The 21,857-nt window shown below is 35.3% G+C and overlaps 1 protein-coding gene across 2 annotated transcripts in view; it reads right to left on the reverse strand.

Annotated features, from left to right (window-relative positions):
* Window positions 1-20,830, reverse strand: part of LOC126967628 (dystrobrevin beta) — a 42,848-nt gene extending 22,018 nt beyond the window's left edge. For both annotated transcript variants that reach the window (XM_050812190.1, XM_050812189.1), the window contains exons 1-10: window positions 20,567-20,830; window positions 20,076-20,253; window positions 18,748-18,964; window positions 10,718-10,803; window positions 9,172-9,323; window positions 7,181-7,289; window positions 5,269-5,435; window positions 3,732-3,859; window positions 1,923-2,026; window positions 1,360-1,451 (exon numbers count right to left, since the gene is read on the reverse strand). In XM_050812190.1, coding sequence (XP_050668147.1) covers window positions 1,360-1,451; window positions 1,923-2,026; window positions 3,732-3,859; window positions 5,269-5,435; window positions 7,181-7,289; window positions 9,172-9,323; window positions 10,718-10,803; window positions 18,748-18,964; window positions 20,076-20,247 — 1,227 coding nt within the window. In that variant the 5' untranslated portion in view covers window positions 20,248-20,253; window positions 20,567-20,830. The remainder of the gene's footprint in view (window positions 1-1,359; window positions 1,452-1,922; window positions 2,027-3,731; window positions 3,860-5,268; window positions 5,436-7,180; window positions 7,290-9,171; window positions 9,324-10,717; window positions 10,804-18,747; window positions 18,965-20,075; window positions 20,254-20,566) is intronic.
* Window positions 20,831-21,857: the final 1,027 nt, after the last annotated feature.

Consider the following 21,857-nt stretch of genomic DNA (forward strand, 5'->3'; position numbering starts at 1 on the left):
AAAAAAAACAAGGCAAACATTTGGAAATACTAGTCAGGAGTTGTGATTAAATATTATTATTATTACGAATAACGTGGTCCTAAATAAATAATGAATAACAACTTAGTGTTATAGGCAGGATTACCAGTAAATTTATTAATTACTAGCTGACCCCACAGACGTTGTTCTGTATATAATAAATAAAATATTTTTTTTTATATGAATTTGTCAATAATATATCACAACATCAAAAATTACTTCGTAAAATATACACCCTGCTGTCGTACTGAAATTGTTTCACAGCAGAACTGTCAAACCGTGCGTCAATAAAATATTCTCTCATAGAAATTATGTATGGACACATCAAAGGAAAAAAAAATTGTTGTTTTTATTTAATTTAGCAGCATTTTCCTATTTATTCACCTTTTAAACCTTCCCTGGACTTCCACAAATAATTCAAGACCAAAATTAGCCAAATCGGTCCAGTCGTTCTCGAGTTTTAGCGAGACTAACGAACAGCTATTCATTTTTATATATTTAGATTAGATAAATATTACGTAAATATTTGTTACTGTTTTTCGATGGGTTGTATATAATGTTATTTTTTGTTCCCCGTAAGCGTCATGAATATGAAACGCGTAAGTATCGATCATGACACTCTCGGCTTACACGCGTTATACGACCTTGAGCGTACTGACCAATACAAAACACTAGTTTCCTATAGCCTTTTCTAGACGGGTGTAATCCAGCGTCCCATAAGGGTTCACCTTGCTTGATGCAATCCATGTCGACTGCAGATGTAATCTAAATATTGCCATGACCTTCATCGTCCTTGGATTGTGGGTGCGTGATTCCATCCGCGGTTTGTGAGCGTGGATTACATGCGTTCAGCCGGCGGATTACATCTAACAAAGACACTAACACCAGTGGGAGACTCCTTTGCACAGGATGCCGGCTAGATTAGGACTAGGGTACCACAGCGGCGCTTATTTCTGCCGTGAAGCAGTAATGTGTAAACATTACTGTGCTTTTCGGTCTGAAGGGCGCCATAGCTATTGAAATTACTGGGCAAATGAGACTTAACATCTTACTTCTCAAGCCGCCACTCACAATTTTTGGGTTTTTCAAGAATACTGAGCGGCACAGCATTGTAATGGGCAGGGCGTTTCAATTACCATCAGCTGAAAGTGCTGCTCATCTCGTCCCTTATTTTCATTAAAAAAAACACTTGTGCTGAAACAGGCAGTGAGTGCGGACAGTTTCGAGAATAAAATCTCGCGCGAAGACCATGTCTATGATAATTTTATACTAACTGATACATACAGCGAACGATTGAAATTTGCATAGGGGTGTCAACGTGTGTATGAGATACATACATACCATAGTGCGTGTTTCGTGCGCTAGTCTCGCCGCATAGCGCGCTATCAGTCTATGCTCGTCGTCCACACCGCGTGATATATGATCCGCTATACCTTAAATACATTAATAATTGATTAGCAAAACATGTTATAGAACAAAATCGAATTGACACAGTCTCACACAAAGAATCGATTTTAAAATTACACATAGGGTTGCCATACAACGATATATTGATGTGTGCGTATTACATCAATATACATCCACGACAGGGAAGCAAAACATTAATTTTCAACATACAAAAATTGTTTTTTCCCCGCCTCAAAGAAAAGCTGTCTTTTAGTCCCTGGTACGAGGGACAAAAGTGGCCGATTCTCTCCCGGCAAGACGACTACATATCTCACGAAACGATAAGTAGGACATTTCCAGCCGCTATTGTCAATATTCCTACTTTTCTCCTTAGGTGCATAATATACTATTTCGATTCGATCTCGCAGGGAGCATCAACCATGAGCTTTCTCATCAGGCCCATAGTTAACGACCACATGTACTAATAATATATACCAAAATGTAATATAAATACGTACTTCTATGTGTGGACCTCGAGGAGCGACTATCAAGCGACCCCGTGTTCACGTAGCTGGCCACGTACTCGGGGAAACCGTTGTGTGTCGGTACGGGAGATGGTGGCCTATTTACAAATGTAAGTGTTAAAATGTTAAACAGTTACTTGAAAGAAGGGGCATTCCACGTGAAGCAGACAGCACTATTGTGGTTACTTGTAACACTTGGTACGGGTTTTAGGAATTTTAGTACCCGATAACTATATATTGTAACGAGTCAAGTGAAGTGAGCAGCGGGTGTCTGACAGGTGGCGCTAGTGTAGCGGTGTGAAGTATGACGCGAGTAGAAGAGGAGAGGGGTGGTGAAGGGTCTACAATGTCTTTCTAGGGATTAAATTAACTATTCTGCAGTGATAAAGTGATGGTTAATAATTCCAAGAGTATATATTTAAAGGTTAAAAATTATAATTATAAAATCTGTACAGTAGGTTGTGTTGGAATTCTATTTTTATTTTCCCTGACAGCTTTAAAATATAGTACCGCAAAAATATTGTGTATCCGGGTCGGGGACATACATATGTATTTCATAATCGAATATAACTAAAATCGGAAGCATCAACATTATTTACCACTGCGCTTCATGTGGAATGCCCCATTGGTTGTTGTTTATCATCGAAAATAATTAACTGAGACTCCTTGACGTTCTATAAACAAATAGACTCCCAATCGCCTATTAAAGTCGTCAAAAATGTCCAAGCGTTGTATATACTTACCCCCTTATTCAAAATAGTCTGCTAACTTAAAGCATTGCTAATTCTCACTCTGTCTTCTTCTATTGACCTAAGTCAGAATGAGAAAAAACACTCCTAAGCGGCTGTTTAAAGTTAGCATAGGCTAATGTATAAGTATATACAACGCTCGGACAATCAATGTATGTTTTAATGTTATCTACATACATTCAAAGTAACACCTTATTTCGTGGCAGTAATGCTTAAAGTCTATTGTATAGTTTATACGCCCATAAGAAGTAGTAACACTACGTCACGCGCTAGTAAGACGCGAACACGAGACAAGAACATTTTGTTCTAGAAATTGAAATGTAATTGGCACTCACCTGAAATACTATATATTTGGACAGTTTCTCACTGAACATTTGGTAATAGCGTGGCGTTGTTTTCAAAGCGAGGTCGTAACGCAACTAAACGAAAACTGCCTAATAGACGATTTTGAGCGTGATTGCGAGTTTAGCTGTTTATTGTACGTCAATACTGAGACTGCGCAAACGCTTCTTGATCAACATTATTTTGTGTAACAACGTAACTCAAAATATTTAAGAATTTCAAACAAATTTAATTTGCTAAAAAAAACATTTATTTATTAGGAAGACCAACAGCTATTAGCTACCTTATATGTTAATTTACATAACTGTGACCCAATTATAGGTCTCCGCCAGTAGTTACAGAATAATTAATTTCAACGATACTAATAAACACTAAAGTAAACTAATAAAATACAATGCACAATTTAAATCAATTAAATAATTAAAACAGTTATTACACAAGTAAAGATTCAGTGACATTACAGTACTACTTTTAACTACTATCTTAATACTTATTGACATGAAGTTAGTCTGGAAAAGATCGATTGTATTATCACTACATAATTTATTAAAATTATTACTTGCTCGCCAAAGGAATGTATTTTGTCTATAGTTGGTACTAGTATGAGGAAGATATAAAAGTGGGTTGAACCTAAGCGGCCTAGAATGTATTTAGAGTACATTCCACGGGGGTGTTAAGTAATCGCGCACACGGGGTAGAATTATTAACTCACACAATATGGCTGAGGTCGAGAGTCCGTTCAGGCTGGTCAGGGTACCGTGGTAGAGTGGCACGAGCTCGCTCGGGCACGCAGCGAAAAGACTTGCGCAACGTAGCTCCTATTTGCTTCGATGGTGATTTCTGCAAAAAAAACTATAATTAAAACAGAGAGAGATGACCGAAACATAACTCCGTGAAGCTCCTCCGTAAATTCCAGCGAGAGGTTTTACCAGTGGGAGGTTCCTTTGCACAGGAAGCCGGCTAGATTATGGGTACCACAACGGCGCCTTTTTCTGCCGCGAACCAGTATGTGTAGACATTACTGTGTTTCAGTCTGAAGGGAGCCGTGGCTAGTGAAATTACTGGGCAAATGAGACTTAAAATCTGATGTGTCAAGGTGACGAGCCCAATTGTAGTGCCGCTCAGAATATTTGGGTTTTACAAGAATCCTGAGCAGCACTGCATTGTAATGGGTAAGGCGTATCAATTACCATCAGCTGAACGTTACGCTTGTCCCATCCCTTAATTTCATAAAGGCTGTGCCACTCAGGATTTTTGAAAAACCCAAAAATTCTGAACGGCACTACAATTGCGCTCATCACCTTGAGACATAAGATGTTAAGTCTCATTCGCCAGTAATTTCAATAGCTACGGCGCCCTTCAGACCGAAACATAGTAATGTTTACACATTACTGATTCATGGCAGAAATAGGCGCCGTTGTGGTACCCATTAAGCCGGCATCCCTGTGCAAAGGAGCCGCTGGTAAAAGGATTCATTTGCAACAGCTCTTCGGAACACTCCCCGAGATAAACCCGTTAGACGACGCACGTTTATTAAAAAAAAATGTGAGCCGTCACGGGACGCCTGGCAGATGTGAAACATCGACATTGTTTTGTAAAAGTAATATGCAGAAAAGAACATATTGTGATAGGAACTAATATAATAGTGATAGGATCATAATGATAAAATAAAATATTACGATTTTTTTCCAGATAACGATAGAATAAACATTTATTTTCATTAAATACAAAAATTTACGAATTTATTTCAAATCGTGACTACTTAATTCGTTTTATCAGTGACTTCGGTAATAGTTATATTCAATGTTGCCTCTGAGGACGGTATTACTGTGACAAGGCGACGCGTCGCCACGGCATGCGTCGCCACGCCAGAAATCGGTTTTACGTGCGGCTATAGATGTTTCACATCAAAAAGGATTCGTACGCGCGTTTATCTGTACAGGTTTTTATTTTTTTTATGGAATAGGAGGGTGGAGGGATGGCCTCCGGTCCTCGACACTAACCTATGCGAAATATAGCGGCACGAGGCCGCTACTTCACGCCGGTATTCTGTGCGAGTGTGGTAATTAACCCGGACGAGTCTGGCCCGATTGTGCTGACGTCAAAAGACGGCAGCGTGACTCTCCCACTTCTAAAAAGCCCTTAGTCGCCTCTTACGACACCCATGGGCCTGGGACGCCCCTATTCTTTTTACGCCCCGGGGAAAGTACAGGGCGTACCCTTTTAATATTAAAGTGGTAATGACTCACGTAGGTGGCGTACTCCTTGACCTCGTGTTCGTTATTGTGCGGCGGCGTCACGTGACCGCGCCAGAAGCAGTCCTGGCACAGCGTATACGCGGCGCAACGCGTACAGCGGTACCGGAACCCGCTCAGAGACCCGCGCCGGCACACGCTGCAAGCCAGCGGGTGGACCACTGCAACCACGGGAATACATGCCATAATCCAGATGGTGGGGATTATATCGTCATTTGAGGCGTGTCGTGCGAAGGTGGAATTCGGCGGCAGGAATCAGATGAAACAACTCTTCGGATCACACCCCGTGATAAATAAGTTAGAAGACGCACATTTATTTAAAAATAATAGTTTAAAAAAAAACTAAAGAACACATTGATATAAAATTCAACTAAAAAATAGAAAACTATTATTTATTTTTTAGTTATCTTTTTCAGATTGAATGAAGGGATTTTAATATTTGCGAATAAAAATATTTTAGTTATATTGAAGGATCACTTAATTCAGCTAGCCCGAGATCCCCGAACTAGCTCTTATAATAATTAGATCAGTTAAATCACGCATTAATAATTTATGATGGAAATATAAATTCACCGCCATCTACCTATTCGCTTCTAAACGAATTAGATACTTTAATTTTGTGGAACTGTCTTGACATGTCGCGCGTTTCCTTTGTAGTTTACAATAAATTACTAGATGGCGCGATATTTTTAAATAAATAAATCGCTTATTAGTGATTTAATAATTATATAAATTAACAATAATCATATTTTGCAATTGAAAAATTGAATAATTTTATCAAATTAGTGTAATGTCATCGGTCCTCGATAAATCTACAAAGTTTGAACGAAATCTAGCCGTTTAAAGTGGGTCAAAATCGCGCCCAAAGAAGTCGGTTACAAACATACAAGTGAAGCTAATATAAAGCGTGTAAAAAGGGTTCGACTATCACTGCGACCAATAAATACCACGTAATATAAGGCGAGACTGCTTAAGTAAAAATTGAAATTTAGTTTAGTTTTAAAAAAAAATTTTATGAACCGTTCGAGTGACGTCGTCATAAAATGTAGTATGCTTATGAGCCGGTTATCAACTTTAAAGTAGATCCTGTAGATGAAGCCACAACCTCAGAACTGAACAAGACATACAAGATTTTATGACGATACGACACTCGAGAAGAGTTAGCTTTGGAAGAGCACTCGCACGGAACGCGAGAGGTCGTGGATTCCACTCCCGCTTCATTCATAAAATTATGTTTTTAAATTTTATTTGTGTATTAATCCTAGAAGTGAGGTTAATCACTTTAAAAGCATAACACTCTTTAAAAAGGCAATAGTAAAATTTTTAAATCTTAAAATTTTCGATATGTAACATTTAAATTTTTGTGACAATGAGATAATACGCAATGCTAAAATGAGTTTCAGAATGCACCGAATCGCATTGTTTATATTTTTAACGCGGAGTAATTCCCGGATGAATGGTCACGTGGAGTTCGAAATTTAGATCACTTTGCCTCAAGCTCGCAGCAAAAACGAGTTTTCACGTAGCAATAGCGCCCTTTATGTGATGGTGAGGTGAAAATAACTATTTCAGTTTTATTTGTGTAAAACCTGGATTTCTTTTTTGTGAAACATATAATTGTATTAGATTTAAATAAAATATCCCCAGAACGGTTTTACCTCTTTTAATTCGATCAACCATTTTAACAATTATAATTTCGTTTTATTTCAAAAGTGATATTATAGTTTATATATACACTTCTGGGATTAATAATACAAATTGAATTTGTAACCAAAATGTATGGACGTTGCGGGACTTGAACCAACGCCTCTCGGATTCTGTTCGAGCGCTCTTACCAACTGAGCCAACCGTTCGAGTGAGGCTCAAAACCCCGTTTTAGGGATTTGTCTAAAACGCAAATATTTACCATTCTCGACGCTGGCTAGCCGGTGAAGTAAGGGCAGCCAGACGAGACACGGGGGTCCAGGATCCGACATCAGCGTATCCAGGAAGTCATTCACAGTGACTTTGTTGTTCTGTTGACAAACACACGTACAGTCAGGGGATATAAGTTTATTGTAGTTGTTGTATATTGCAGTAAGTTTTGCTTACTTCGATCTTATTTATAACATAACGGACGAGACGAGCAGGACGTTCAGCTGATGGTAATTGATACGCCCTGCCCATTACAATGCAATGAAATAAACGTTTGTGTGGTAAAGGTTACTATAACATAAATGACTTTCTTAATGATACCACAGATTGGGAATGGAGTGACCGCCCTCTGGCTATTAAATAATAAGTTTAATTGTACAATATTACTTTGTAAACACATTTATTCGATGAAAAAAAAGCCCGCTGAGCTTGTTGCGGCCATTCTTCTCAGATCTGAGGCATTCATTTTGGAATGGGTGGTAGTTTTTTGACTTTCAATAAGTGATGTCACATCCTATTTTGGATAAAAATATTTGAATTTGAATGCCACTCAGGATTCTTGAAAAACCCAAGTCTTCTCGAAATCGAATCAAGGTGATTATAATTATTGAAGCTATATTCCTTTAGCGCGTTAGGGAAAAAATATCAGAGTGAATTTTTACGATGCGCGCGCACACCGTCACGCAAATTCGACACCATGACGTTAGCTGGTCAACTAGACCATTTGTATCATACTTCAGCTACCAAAGCCTCGCCTTGTAACTCATATGCCTCATGAACCACAACCAATGGACGTAAATGAAATAAGTTTCAATATATATACAAGTTTTAAAATAAAATATAGAAAAAAATGTCTCTAATTGCAGTTAAATTATTTTTTACAAAAATAATACACGATAATTGTTGTATTTAATACCTTCTTTATTACAACATTGTTTTTTCCACACACCTAAAATAGCACGAGATTTTTTTTATTTATTTAAGGATTTTTGTAACACAATTGGCAATTCCAGAAAAACTTTCCAAACCACAATCATGCCGAAATTGAGTTAAGGCGAAGAGAATGCAGAAAACACGCAAACAAGGTGTTTTTAGACAAGTTTTTTGGTGAAAATATAGCATTTCGAGCTATGAACACTACTTAATCCTGTTACACATATCCTTAAGTCTTATTTGTAGGTTGCTAATGCTTGCTGTTGGTTATAGTTAACACTCCAGAGCCTTTTTGAACTACCACTTTTCCTTGCAGTTAAACAAGTTTTTTGGCATGGAAAAGCGCATTATTTTAGTACAACTCTCAGAAATGTTATTCTTATAGCTTGTCCTTTTCTGTGTAGGTATATTTATTCAGATTAGTTATGAATAACGAGGATCGTAAGCATATAAAGGCCGGCCGAAGCCATAATAAGAGGCGGGCCGGAAGCCGTGAACCCATATCGCTCAAGGTCGCTGGCATTTAGTGTCGCCTTAAGAACACAAAACCGGACACGCGATTAATATTAACGGACAGACAAAAAATGGCAGCCCTACTGTCACTCTTTAAATGACATCACGACTTACGGCCGTTCCCAATATACTATCTACAGATAGAGATAAATTACTACATTCTACTGTCAGTAATTAGCTGTTAATAATCTGAAGCTGTCCCAAAATACCCGATAAGTCATTCTTATCGCCTTATATTGGGACGCGTGATTTGCAATTTCCCTACAAACTTATATCGCTGGTAAGCTATACGCCGTCCCATTGACAGACGTGTTCTGATGAGGTGATTTACCGTCGGTAATTTTTATCTCAAGTAAGAGATAGACTGAATATTGGGAACGGCCATTAGTAATCATTTATGGATTACACTTACATTTATTAATCTTTAAACACGAATTCCTTAAAATGTGATGTTTGGAACGTTTTTCACGAACTACCTCCAACTACACACATACTTTTTTTTCTTCTTGAATGGAAAGTAGTTTTAGTAATGTATACCTGATTGAATATCGACAGTGCCAGCGAATCGTTGTAACTAAACGAAGGTGACTCGTACACAGCGGCGGGCAGTGATAATACTTCCCTGAGATAATCCGACAGTCTCTTCATAAGCAAGTGTCCATTGCCATCAGACAGTTGGGAAAATATATCTGAAAACATACAAATTCTGTTTAATTTGACCCGATAGTGTTCGCTGTGATAGTGACGCTGTTCTGTCAAAAGAAAAATATCGCAATGAAATTCGACACGAGAAGAAAATATCGACGACATTATAGTACGGTAAACAATGCTTTTTTAGGCCATAGAGAATAGTAGATTGTTAACCAAGGGTCGAAAGAAACAATTCCCGAGGTACCTATTTAGACTTACTATAGTCCGAGTAGGAATTGATTCTTTTACCCGTGTTAAGCACTTTACTTTTCATTTCGAATATGAGGAAGATAAAAGTAGTTGTTTATCTAAACTATTTATTGATAATATGTAATAATATTAGTAGTACCTATTTAAAATTATTTGTCAAATTAGGACAATATATGTCGACTTTTTAAATTTTAAATATGGAATTCACCGCGTAATTGTTGCGGCTTATTCTGTTCAAAGAAGTTTACGCTATGTTCACACTGGCTGTTTAGAAAGGCACATGGCCGCAGTATTGTTTTTAATTAGTTCGTTACATAAAACTCTTCACAGCTGACAACAGTTCTATTTTCAAAGTTCATTCCGGCCCTCAGGTAGGAAGTAATTTGTATGAGTTTTTCCCTCTCTATGCAGGGAAGCAGCATTTTCCACCCAATAATCCGATAAAAATAACATTACTTTCCGAGTATGAGAAATGAAAAATGCTTTTTCAAAGACTCAATAAGGTAGATGCTGTAGATGAAGCCACAACCTGAGAGTTGAACAAAGCGTACAATAGTACAAGCGTATATATATATAAATGAATTGCTGTTCGTTAGTCTCGCTAAAACTCGAGAACGGCTGGACCGATTTGGCTAATATTGGTCTTGAATTATTTGTGGAAGTCCAGGGAAGGTTTAAAAGGTGAATAAATATGAAAGTGTTAGGAATTAAATAAAAACAACAATTTTGTTTTTCCCTTGATGTGTCCCCGTCGTCCGATATTTGTTTTGTATGGACATATTTTCTATGAGAGAATTTATTGACGCACGGTTTGACAGTTCTGCTGTGAAACAATTTCATTACAACAACAGGGTGCATATTTTACGAAATAATTCTTGATGTTATGAAATATTATTGACAAATTCATAAAAAACAGTATTTTATTTATTATATACTGAACAACGTCTGTCGGGTCAACTAGTTTAAAATAAAAACCTCAATATTTTTCTTTTGTAAATACTTTTGTTATAATATTTGGTGTTTTCTAAAGATCTCTACTTCTTATCCTCCGTATGATTACAGGTGATTTGTATTTGTTTTAAAAAAAAATTTTTCGCCCATTCATTTAATATAATGTCGCCCTACTGGGCGAGTCATCTGCTCCTAAATTACAACTTATCCCCATAAATGTTAGTATACTTACATCTCAGTTTGTCCATTAGTTTTCCAGCACACATAGTAGCCAGCGCTACTTTGATTGAAAATACTCGAATCTTGCCAACGTTTTCTCTGAAGCATAAAAAAAATATTTAATATAATTTCAGACACGTTCAATACAATACTAAAGTCTCAATACATTCGAATCAATTGCAATGCTTTATACTTACCCCCTTTTTCATAATGGTCCGCTAACTTTAAACAGCCGCTTAGGAGTGTTTTTTCTCATTCTGACTTAGGTCAATAGAAGAAGACAGAGTGAGAATAAGCAATTCTTTATGTTAGCAGACTATTATGAATAAGGGGGTTATACCTTAAGCCGTTCCCGCCCGCTGAGCTGGGCGAATTTTACAAGGAAATAAATTAAATTTTATTCATCTTATTACAAATACAATAAAAATACATACATACATACATACACTCACGCCTTGTTTCCGTCGGCGTAGGCAGAGACAATAGAATGCCACTTGCCAATAAAAAAAATAAGTAGCCATAAACCATCTAGGATAAATTTCGAATCGAATGGTTATGAATTCATGTCGATACGATCAGTCGATTAGGCGTGAAAGAGCCTCAAGCAAGGACCATTTTCATTATATATCTATATATATAAAAATGAATTGCTGTTCGTTAGTCTCGCTAAAACTCGAGAACGGCAGAACCGATTTGGCTAATTTTGGTCTTGAATTATTTGTGGAAGTCCAGGGAAGGTTTAATAGGTGAATAAATATGAAAATGTTCGGAATTAAATACAAACAACAATTTTGTTTTTCCTTTGACGTGTCCCCCGTCGTCCGATATTTGTTTTGTATGGACATATTTTCTATGAGAGAATTTATTGACGCACGGTTTGACAGTTCTGCTGTGAAACAATTTCATTACAACAACAGGGAGCATATTTTACGAAATAATTCTTGATGATATGATATATTATTGACAAATTAATAAAAAACATTATTTTATTTATTATATACAGGACAACGTCTGTCGGGTCAACTAGTATTATATAATAATATATAATTATATAGAATTTTCAAAATTTAAATTTAGTTTAGTAAGAAACGTGCCGTAATTTGACATAAGTTTGAAATAGTAGTGGCGATTGGCGGATTGGCGAAGAAGTATTATCGGGCTACGTTTGAAAGCGAAAAGTTGCTAAAAACGTAGTGGATTTCGGCTATCTCCGTTTTAAACAAGATTACAGATAGAAGACTAGGTAGAAAAAAATTGCAACTAAATGAAAAAAGAAATCAAAGATTCTATAAAAAAATAAATTTGACAGAGGCACATCCGTTAACGCAAATGAAAATTGTAGCAAATGAAACAATAGAATATAATAATAATGAAATAAAGAACAAAAACTAATGACATATATCTTGCAGTACTGAATTCGGACTTTGATATTATAGTGTTCACAGAAACACAGCGGAGTATTGAATAATGAGTTTATTGATGATAGATATAATGTGTTTCGTCGAGATCGTGAATCTAGCGAGTCATGCAAATTGGATGGAGGGGGAGTATTAATTGCTATTTCTAGAAAATATAAATGCTACAGGGTAGATTTGTGGGAATCTGATCATGAAGACCTCTGGGTTAATATGGTCCTAAACTCAATAACTATTTCGATATGTGCAGTATATATACCTTCACCGCTTAAATATGGAACTATTGAAGGTTTCATAAAGAATGTAGAACATACTATTATAAATGACCAATTACAAGTGATAGTGCTTGGTGATTTCAATATTCCATCCATAAAATTGAGTTATGAAGATACTCACGGCACAAGAATGACCCCATCCAATAGTGGTCCTGTAGTTACAATTATCAATGATTTTATGGCACTAACAAATCTATCACAGTATAACTGCATATGTAACGCATACGGTAAAATATTAGATCTTGTTTTCTGCAACTTTAATAATATAAAAATAGTACAAAGTGACTTTTCTGCTTGCTCTATAGATAAGTATCATCCGCCTCTTGAAATAAACTTTAAAATAGATGATAAAGAAGCTTTGCTGTCTCCTAATGTGATCATAAAATGTAATTTTGGAAACGCTGATTATGAAGGCATCAATGACAATCTTGAGGGTCTTAATTGGTCGTCTCTTTTCAGTGAGTGTCAAACTGTAAATCATATGACAATGATATTTTATGCAGAGCTGCGTAAAATAATTGAAAAATGTGTGCCTAAGAAAAAAATTTAAAATAAAAGTTGTTATCCTGTTTGGTATTCAAAAAACTTAATTAAAAGATTAGCTGAGAAGAATAAATATAGAAAACTGTACTTAAAATATTGTAATCCTATGGATGAAATTGAATTTATGTTATTACGAGAAATATGTGAAAAAATTATTAATTTAGATTATAAAAACTATTTAGAAAGGGTAGAACATAATATTAAATTAAATCCTAAATTTTTTCATTCTTACTTAAAACAAAAGCGTAATAATAAATGTGACTATCCTGCTCTTATGTCTTTTAATGGTTACTCATTCACTGATGGCTTGGATATTTGCAATCAATTCGCAAATCACTTTTCAAATATGTACATAATGTCAGACAAAATATTAAAAACAGAACCATCTATTAATACAAATTCCATACATAACTCACAATTAGACAGTATCAACATAACTAAAATGGATGTTATAAAACTATTAAAAGGCCTTGATGTTAATAAAGGGCCCGGACCAGACGATATACCACCCATATTTGCTAAACGTTGTTCTGTTTTCCTAGCAGAACCGTTATTGCTAATATTTAACAAATCTTTGTGTGACGGTGAATTCCCAAGTATTTGGAAAAGAGCCAGGGTAGTTCCCGTATTCAAAAGTGGGGATCGAAAAGACATAGCAAAGTACAGACCAACATGTATTTTATCAATATTTTCTAAAGTTTTTGAAAAATTAATTTGTCCGCTATTTGTCATGGTACATGAAACCAGTGATGTCAGAAAACCAGCACGGGTTCATTAAAAAAAGATCAACTATGTCTAATTTAGCCTTCTTTGTGGATGACGTAACAATGGCTCTGGATAATACAGCTCAAGTAGATTGTGTTTACGCGGACCTATCAAAGGCGTTTGATGTAGTTGATCACTATATTTTGTTAGAGAAACTCCGGAGATACGGTATCTGCAGGATTCTACTTAGCTGGTTTGAGTCGTACTTAACGAATCGCAAAATGAATGTGGTTTTAGGAGGATATCAGTCCCACACATTTGTTGCGACGTCAGGAGTACCACAGGGCTCCAATCTTGGGCCCTTGTTATTTGGAATATTCATAAACGATATTATTGAATGTTTCAAGTACTGTCAGTTCCAAATATATGCTGATGACCTAAAGATATACAGTAAGATTAATGACATATGTGATTCGATTCATATGACTTGGATAGACTTTCTGATTGGTGCGATCTCAATAATTTAAAATTAAATCACTTGAAATGCAAAAGCATAACCTTCAGCAGAAAAATTAAAAATGTTGAGTTCGATTATAGTATCAAAAACAACATTTTAGAAAAAGTAAATCAAATAAAAGATCTTGGCGTGATCGTAGATTATAAATTAAGCTTTATACCTCATATTGACCATATAGTTAAAAATTCACTAAAATTGTTGGGATTCATCATCAGGAATACAAAGGCATTTAGAAAGTCTTCTACTAAACTAGCACTTTTTAATTCGCTTGTTCGAAGCAGACTTGAATACTGTTCTATTGCATGGAACCCATATTATCAAATTCATAAAAATAGGGTAGAGAGAGTCCAGAAGAAGTTCTTACGGCACCTAGCATACAAGGATAAAATACATAAAAAGGTTAACACCTACACTGATCTTTTAAAATTTTATAAAGCGTCGTCACTGTCTGATCGCAGGGACTTAATTGATCTCTCTTTCCTAAAAAATGTTATAGATGGAGGAGTCGATTGCCCAAATCTGTTGAGTAGGGTTCAATTGGCGGTACCAAAGCGTAATGCTAGGTCACATGTTCTCAAAAAACTAACGTTCAGGCCTAGATTAACTAGATCGAACCTAGGCAGATCCGCCCCTTTGTATAGAATAGTTGTCACCTACAACAACTTGGTTAAAAGAGCTGGTATAGATATTTTTCAGCACTCTGCCACATGTTTCAAAAAAGAAATCAAAAAAATTATGAAAGTACTGCAAGATGGTTAGTCATTGTTCGTAGTTATTGTTTTATTCTTTAGTTTTTTCTTGGTTATTAAGTAAGAACATAGTTATTTTATTGTTTTATCAGCCTTTTGCTTGTGGCTTTAATTTGTAAAATTTTTATCAAAAATTGTTTTCAAAAGTTTTAGTTTAACAAAGGATGTATATAATACTATTAAGCATGTCGAGTTAGCCTGTAAGTGGAGTATACAACATTATAAAAGAATGTTTAAATGTATCTGTAGATTAAGGTAGTTGTATGCACGTTGGCTTCCTAATAAATAAATAAATAAATAGAATATGTTAAAGAATACGTTTACTTAGGACAACTAGCGTCATTTTAAAATAATACAGAGAAGAAAACACACCGAGGGATAACTTTATACTGGAGAAAGTATTGGGGGTTAGAAGAAATAATGAAAAATAATAAAATAAAAATAAATATTAAATAGAAACTGTATGAAGTAACAGTACTACCGTGTGTTACATATGGTTGCCAGACGTGGTCAATAAGGCAAGAAGACGGAAAGAAAATTTCTGAATGTCAGCGAAAAATGGTAAGGAGTATTCTTGGGTCTAAGGCTAGATAAAATTAGTAATGAAAACATAAGAAGAAAAACAAAAATAGTAGATGCACAGAACAGAATAAGGCTCCTTAAATGGCATTGGGCAGGACATATTTGTAGGATGGAAAATAATAGATGGACGAAGCGCTTAACAGAGTGGGTACCACGAGAGGAAAAAAGGGAGACCACGTAAGAGATGGAGGACATCTTAAACGACGACGATGTGGATCCCATTGGATGCGGACGGCACGGGAAAGAGATGTTTGGAAAGATTTAGGAGAGGCCTACGCTACAGAAGCGACTACTACTTTTAAATTTTAATAAAATTACAGTAAACTAGTATAATAACCTATTAAATTAATTAAAAGTCATATATATAGTTCTAACTAGAGAAAGATGTTAATTAATGCTGTAGTACAAAAATAAAGGCTTATTTTATTTTTTTATACATGCGTTGACGTCCGTAAAGGACCGTCCTTCGAGACAAGTTCTTCTTGGGAAACACACTCAACGTTTCGAGAAAAACACCACTAAAAATACTTATAAGTCGATACGATATGAGAATGAGAGAGAGAGGCTAAATTTATTCGTCCATTATTAGGACAGGCAAAGGGTTCAAGCCCATACAGCCGTATTCATTATTTAATAAATAATTGTCAAAGCCATATTTGCAAGACTTTTATACAATTGTTCTTTCTAAAAAACGTAGAATAGCATGAGGAATAAATCATTTTAATCATTTTTGCTTCGTTAGGCCAAAGAAGAAAGAAGCATGCATGAAGAAAAACTTGTGTGCATACATAAGTACACAAACGCTTTATTTATTATTTTCTTTTATAAAATATGTGTTGTGCATTGCTTATAATACTCTAGGTTCCCTAATCGCGTACAAGAACACCATACAGGTAGTTGAAATAATTTTCTAACAATAGTAAAGTGGAAATCCGCCAGAGACAACACATTTTCTATATCCTGAGGAAATAGGTGGTGTGACACAGGAAATCCTAGGGGTCGATCGACTATCGACTATATATGCTTCATATGACAAAAGAAAACATAATAATGAATTTTATTATTAAATTGCCCTTTAATGCAACCTTCTTTGTACAATTTTATGCATCCTGAATTTCCCCGCCCAACTTCATTTAAATGTCTCCTTTCCCTAGTTTTCACTCCTTTTGTAAATATTTTGTGTAAATATATTGAAATAAACAAGATTAAGTTTAAATATCACTAAGTACTTATATTTCCTAATTTAAGTAATTATATTTGTGTATGTTCTTTATAGTCTAACAGCATGAATATTTGTTTATGGGACATTAGAAAATAAAACAAATACCCTAAGCTGGGTGGTCTACCTTAATGTGCCATTGGCACACTTGTGGTATACCTTCCACAGAAGCCACAGTTTGAAGAATAGAAAAGACTAATTAATTTACACTAATATTAAATACATATTCTTCTTTGAGATGTTGAATCAATCTAAAATTTCACTAATATATTGTAGCATGAGTGTATCAATAACAAACAGATTATTTTTTAAAACAACATTTTGAAAGAAATTTTGATATTGAGACCACTACCATAATCATGTAGCTTTCTTAAAAATGAATGTGGAAAGTTGCAATAATATTGAATAAACTTTTTCTTTTATGAGAAATAGTGACGAGAAGATGGTGATAAGTCAAGTTAGATAGGACGATGTTAAGTCTCACTAGCCCAGTAATTTAATTAGCTACGACACACAAATAGTTGAACTGTTGTCTCTCACCACCAACCCCCGGTTGGGTCTTTGTCCACCACATACCAATGTGTTTTTGCTGTTCTAATTCATAAGTAAATTAATATAAATTTAATAATAATAATTTATAATAATAGTAATTTTCAACGCCATATAAGGTCGGGAACTTTTTCAAATTCAAATATTTTTATTCAAAATAGGATTTAAAATCACTTATTCAACGTCAAAACCTACCACCACCCATTCAAAAGAGACTGCCTCGGACCTGAGAAGAATGGGCGCAAGAAACTCAGCGGGCATTTTTTTTAAAAATAAAATATGGATTACAATGTGATATCGTACAATAAACATTTATAATTAAAGAGCCTGAGGGTGTTCGCTTTATTCCAAGTCCGTGGTGTCATTAAGAAAATCGTTTATGCTATAATAACCTTTCCCACACAAACGTTTTTTAACAATTCTTTTAAATTTCGTAACACATTTGTTTTGTACATTTTCTGGGATCATATTATAGAAGCATATACATCGCCCAACAAAAGACTTACTAACTCGACACAACCGAGTAGTAGGCTTAACAAGTTTATGTTTGTGACACTCTTGTTATTCCTCTGGTGTTACAAGAGAGTATGCACTGAGGTGATTACATACCATCAGGTGACCCGTTTTCTCTCTTGTCCTCATTCATAAATTCATGCGGCAATCAGATATGGGGAGTTGCCAACAAAGTAATAAGGCTTGGCTGCAAAGGGTGTAAAATTGAATATTAGTAAGGGATAGTGAAATACAGGGTATTTGGTTATAGCCACAAGGGCTTCAGAAATAGTGCCCATTACATAATAATATATTTAATCAATCACCATCCCAATCCACTCGCCTGGACTGTACTGTATTGTGAAAATTTGAATTGCGATTGTGTCAATGTTAATATGATAACGAAGTTTAAAAGAAACAGTGGGGCTCATTGTCTATTTATGTATGTGGTTACTTGTTCTTCTAGGTGATCACTAAATAAATGGTGAACCACAAGCCCTCCGTAATACTATTCCATTCAAGAAAAATAAGCTTCAGATAATAAATAAATTCATATTGCCATACAAAACATTACAAAAATAAAATGAATAATTAGGCTATGCGATGAAACAATAGGCAAAAGGGAAATACTCAGCTCACATATACGGACACATTGTTCGCAGTCTGATAGTGGAACTGCAAATGTCTGCTTAAAAACAATATATGGACACTATTCTCATCAGTCATGTGTCAACTGCCACTGCCGAAACAAATATGAACTGAATAAATGTTTTAAAGTGGCTGCTTATTGACCAAGAATATTTTAAGCAATTGGAGTAAATGTGGCAATGTATAGATGTAGCAATCGAAGCTTATTGTGGTACAATTTGTGGAGTGTTCCTTATTTCGGCATTGCTTTTATACAACATGATTTGGCTATAGTATATATATGTATAGGTTATTAGCTTCAGATATCAACTTACAAATTATATGTTTGTCACCTGTGTGTGTCACTTACCCAGTACTGTAAGCTGATAGAAGCCAATTTAACAGCAGCGCCGAACATGATTCAACTGAAACCTGGTTTGCCGGTGGTAATCTCTTGTTCAAGTTGTGATACAGAGAGGAAACCAGTGTTTCAAGTCTGGTGACATTGACGCAGGCATTTGGCTCCAAGGTGTTGAGGGCATTTTCCCGAAATGCCTCTATTACATTCCAAATGTCTATAGCATGTACTGAAATTTAAAAACAAACTTGTTATAAACTGAGCAACAAATGGGAACTTAGGGAACTTCAAGCTACATCCACCCACTTCAAAGCCCCAAATTAGAAACATTAGAATACAAATGTAAATTTCGCCACTATATACAAGACTATAATAGCTCAGATGGGACATTGAGTAATCTGGGAAGCAGAAGACCCCGGTTCAAATCCAGATGTCCTATTAGTTTTTTATTTGTTCAAGTTTTGTATGTTCTTAAAAATCCAAGCAAGACTCAGTCATCTGGATATTATATAAATTAATGTATAATATATTATTTTAGCTGTTGACTGGTGCAGTTCACTTAAATAAATTCAAAATTATAATTATTTTTTGTTAATTACGAATTTTTAGAAGTATCTTCAAAATAATTATTATTTAATTTTCTCTATTCATGTAATAAAATAATGTCACAGCAGAACTGACAAACTGTGCATCAAAAATTTATATAATAGAATCATTCATATAGAAATAAATTATGAAATTAAAATATATTAAGTAAGGATCATAAATCTACATAAAAACTGTCACATCTCTCAATTGGGATCAAACTGCATACAGTGTGCAAAATTTTATAAAAATAAGTTTATCAGTTGTAGTTCACCATGGACTTCATATATTGTATTTTAGTATGTAATATGCTAATTATGAATCACTCATCTGGTAGTTGTCATCATTCACATTAAATATACTAAATAAATGTAAAAATGAATTGCTGTTCGTTAGCCTCGCTAAAACTCAAGAACGGCTGGACCGATTTGGCTAATTTTGGTCTTGAATTATTTGTGGAAGTCCAGAGAAGGTTTAAAAGGTGAATAAATAGGAAAATGATGATTGTTTTTCTTTTGATGTGTCCATACATAATTTCCATGAGAGAATTTATTGACGCACACTTTGACAGTTCTGCTGTGAAACAATTTCATTACGACAGCAGGGTGCATATTTTACGAAGTAATTTTTGATGTCATGATATATTATTGACAAATTCATATAAAAACATTATTTTATTTATTATATACAGAACAACATCTGTCAGGTCAGCTAGTACTAAATAAATATTTATTTAAAAACCTAGTTACACTTACAGTTACATTTCTTCTGTACAAATCTCAATTTGCATGCTGTTCTGTATGATGAGAACCTAATCATATCAAAGTTTTGATCCCTCATCTCTTGTAACAGTTGAGTACGAGGATCAACTGAACTAGATGTTGCTACTGGAGGCATCATTCCCATATTTTCGCGTTCCAATGACATGATCACCTATTAAAATTATTTATTTAAGTATGTAACATATGGATATTTAAAAATAAAATTGACAGCAAATAACTGAAAAATTAAGTAGTGAATACATTAAAAAAAATAACTTAATTGTGACACTTGTATGCTGTAAAAATATTTTGACTGTATATTTAATTAGTTCTACTGGTAATAAACGTGATTATTATTAAATAAATTTATCTATGATGGTTCAGACAATCAATATTTTATGGTTGGTACAAAACACAATAATTTTAAGGTAACAATGAAAATATATATAAATAGGCTAATGCTATCAAACATATACACAACTTACGTTGTTGTTATTTCATATCTTATCTCTATCAATTTATAATTAGAAGACAAGTAACGTTTCTTTAATAAATCGATTGAAAGGCAGTTTCAAAACAGTTACGACTGTGTTACACTGTTAAAGCACTCATAAAATACCCTTAGGGGCGCATTGCTCGTTTTTATTCATTTCAAATCATTATTTGAGAAACTCTTAAAGTTTCAAGAATTATTTTTATTAGAAAAATTAAAAATTTATGCAAATCGCAAGACGCAACATTACAGTCCTCTACAGTCTACAGTACGGACTACACCTGCTGTCAACTATCTGTCGACTGTCAGATGTCAATTTTTAAGGAAAAAAGGCTTTTGTCAGGTCTCTTTTTTTGAATAATTGAACGGCATGAGATATAGATTTATTAGCCTGCACGAAAATCATGTACCTAATTCCCAAAAACATCATTCATCATTTCAGCTGGAAGACGTCCACGACGATCGGTCCTCCGCTACACTCATTCAAACTATTTCAGTGATCTTCACCAGAGGAGGGGAGGGTAGCCTGCACTGCGTTTTCCGATACGTGGTCGCCATTCGAGGACTTTACTGCCCCAGCGGCCATATTCTGTCCATCACCCTACCCACCGCCACTTCAGTTTTGCAATCACCTGGGCTATATATTTCCATAAAAAAGATCACTTAGCTGGGGATCTTAGTGTAAACGTCACTCTTAGATGGATGAAAGCGGTTGAGTCGAGCGCTGATATGGCACAAATCGCTTATAGCGACGAGCTTTTCAAGATGTTTTGCAAGTGAAGGAGGAGGTGGAGAGTTGCCAGCCTTGACGAATAGAGACGATTCTAAGAAAAGGAAGATAATGGTAATAGCGAGGTAGTTGGACGGTAATGTTAGGTAGGCTGTGGCATCATTACTGGCTCTCCTACTCAATTGTTTACGTCGTAGGCCAGTGAGTCTGTCCCTGCGAGTAAGTTCTCTTGTGAGCAGTGATTTTTGGCAAAATGGCAAAGTTTTCTTGGACAGCCATGACGAGTGACGAGATTGGAAGAATTCCAGTAAAGTGATGCAAATAAATACTCAAACGTCAAATAGTCAATGCGTTATTCAAGTAAAACATAAAGCAGAGTTTCTGGTTACAGGATCATCCTGCCACCACAAGTAGCGCCTGTTCACCAGCCTGACGTATGTGTCAGCCATCCCTAGACCATATTTAAGGCAGGGGAACAACCCCACCCATTTCGCTGCTCCAAGCAGTGACATTAAAGCGAGCATAATGAATTAGCCTTTGTGATAATATAAGG

Source organism: Leptidea sinapis, chromosome 13 (genome assembly GCF_905404315.1).
Source record: "Leptidea sinapis chromosome 13, ilLepSina1.1, whole genome shotgun sequence".
Classification (NCBI taxonomy): Eukaryota; Metazoa; Arthropoda; class Insecta; order Lepidoptera; family Pieridae; genus Leptidea; species Leptidea sinapis.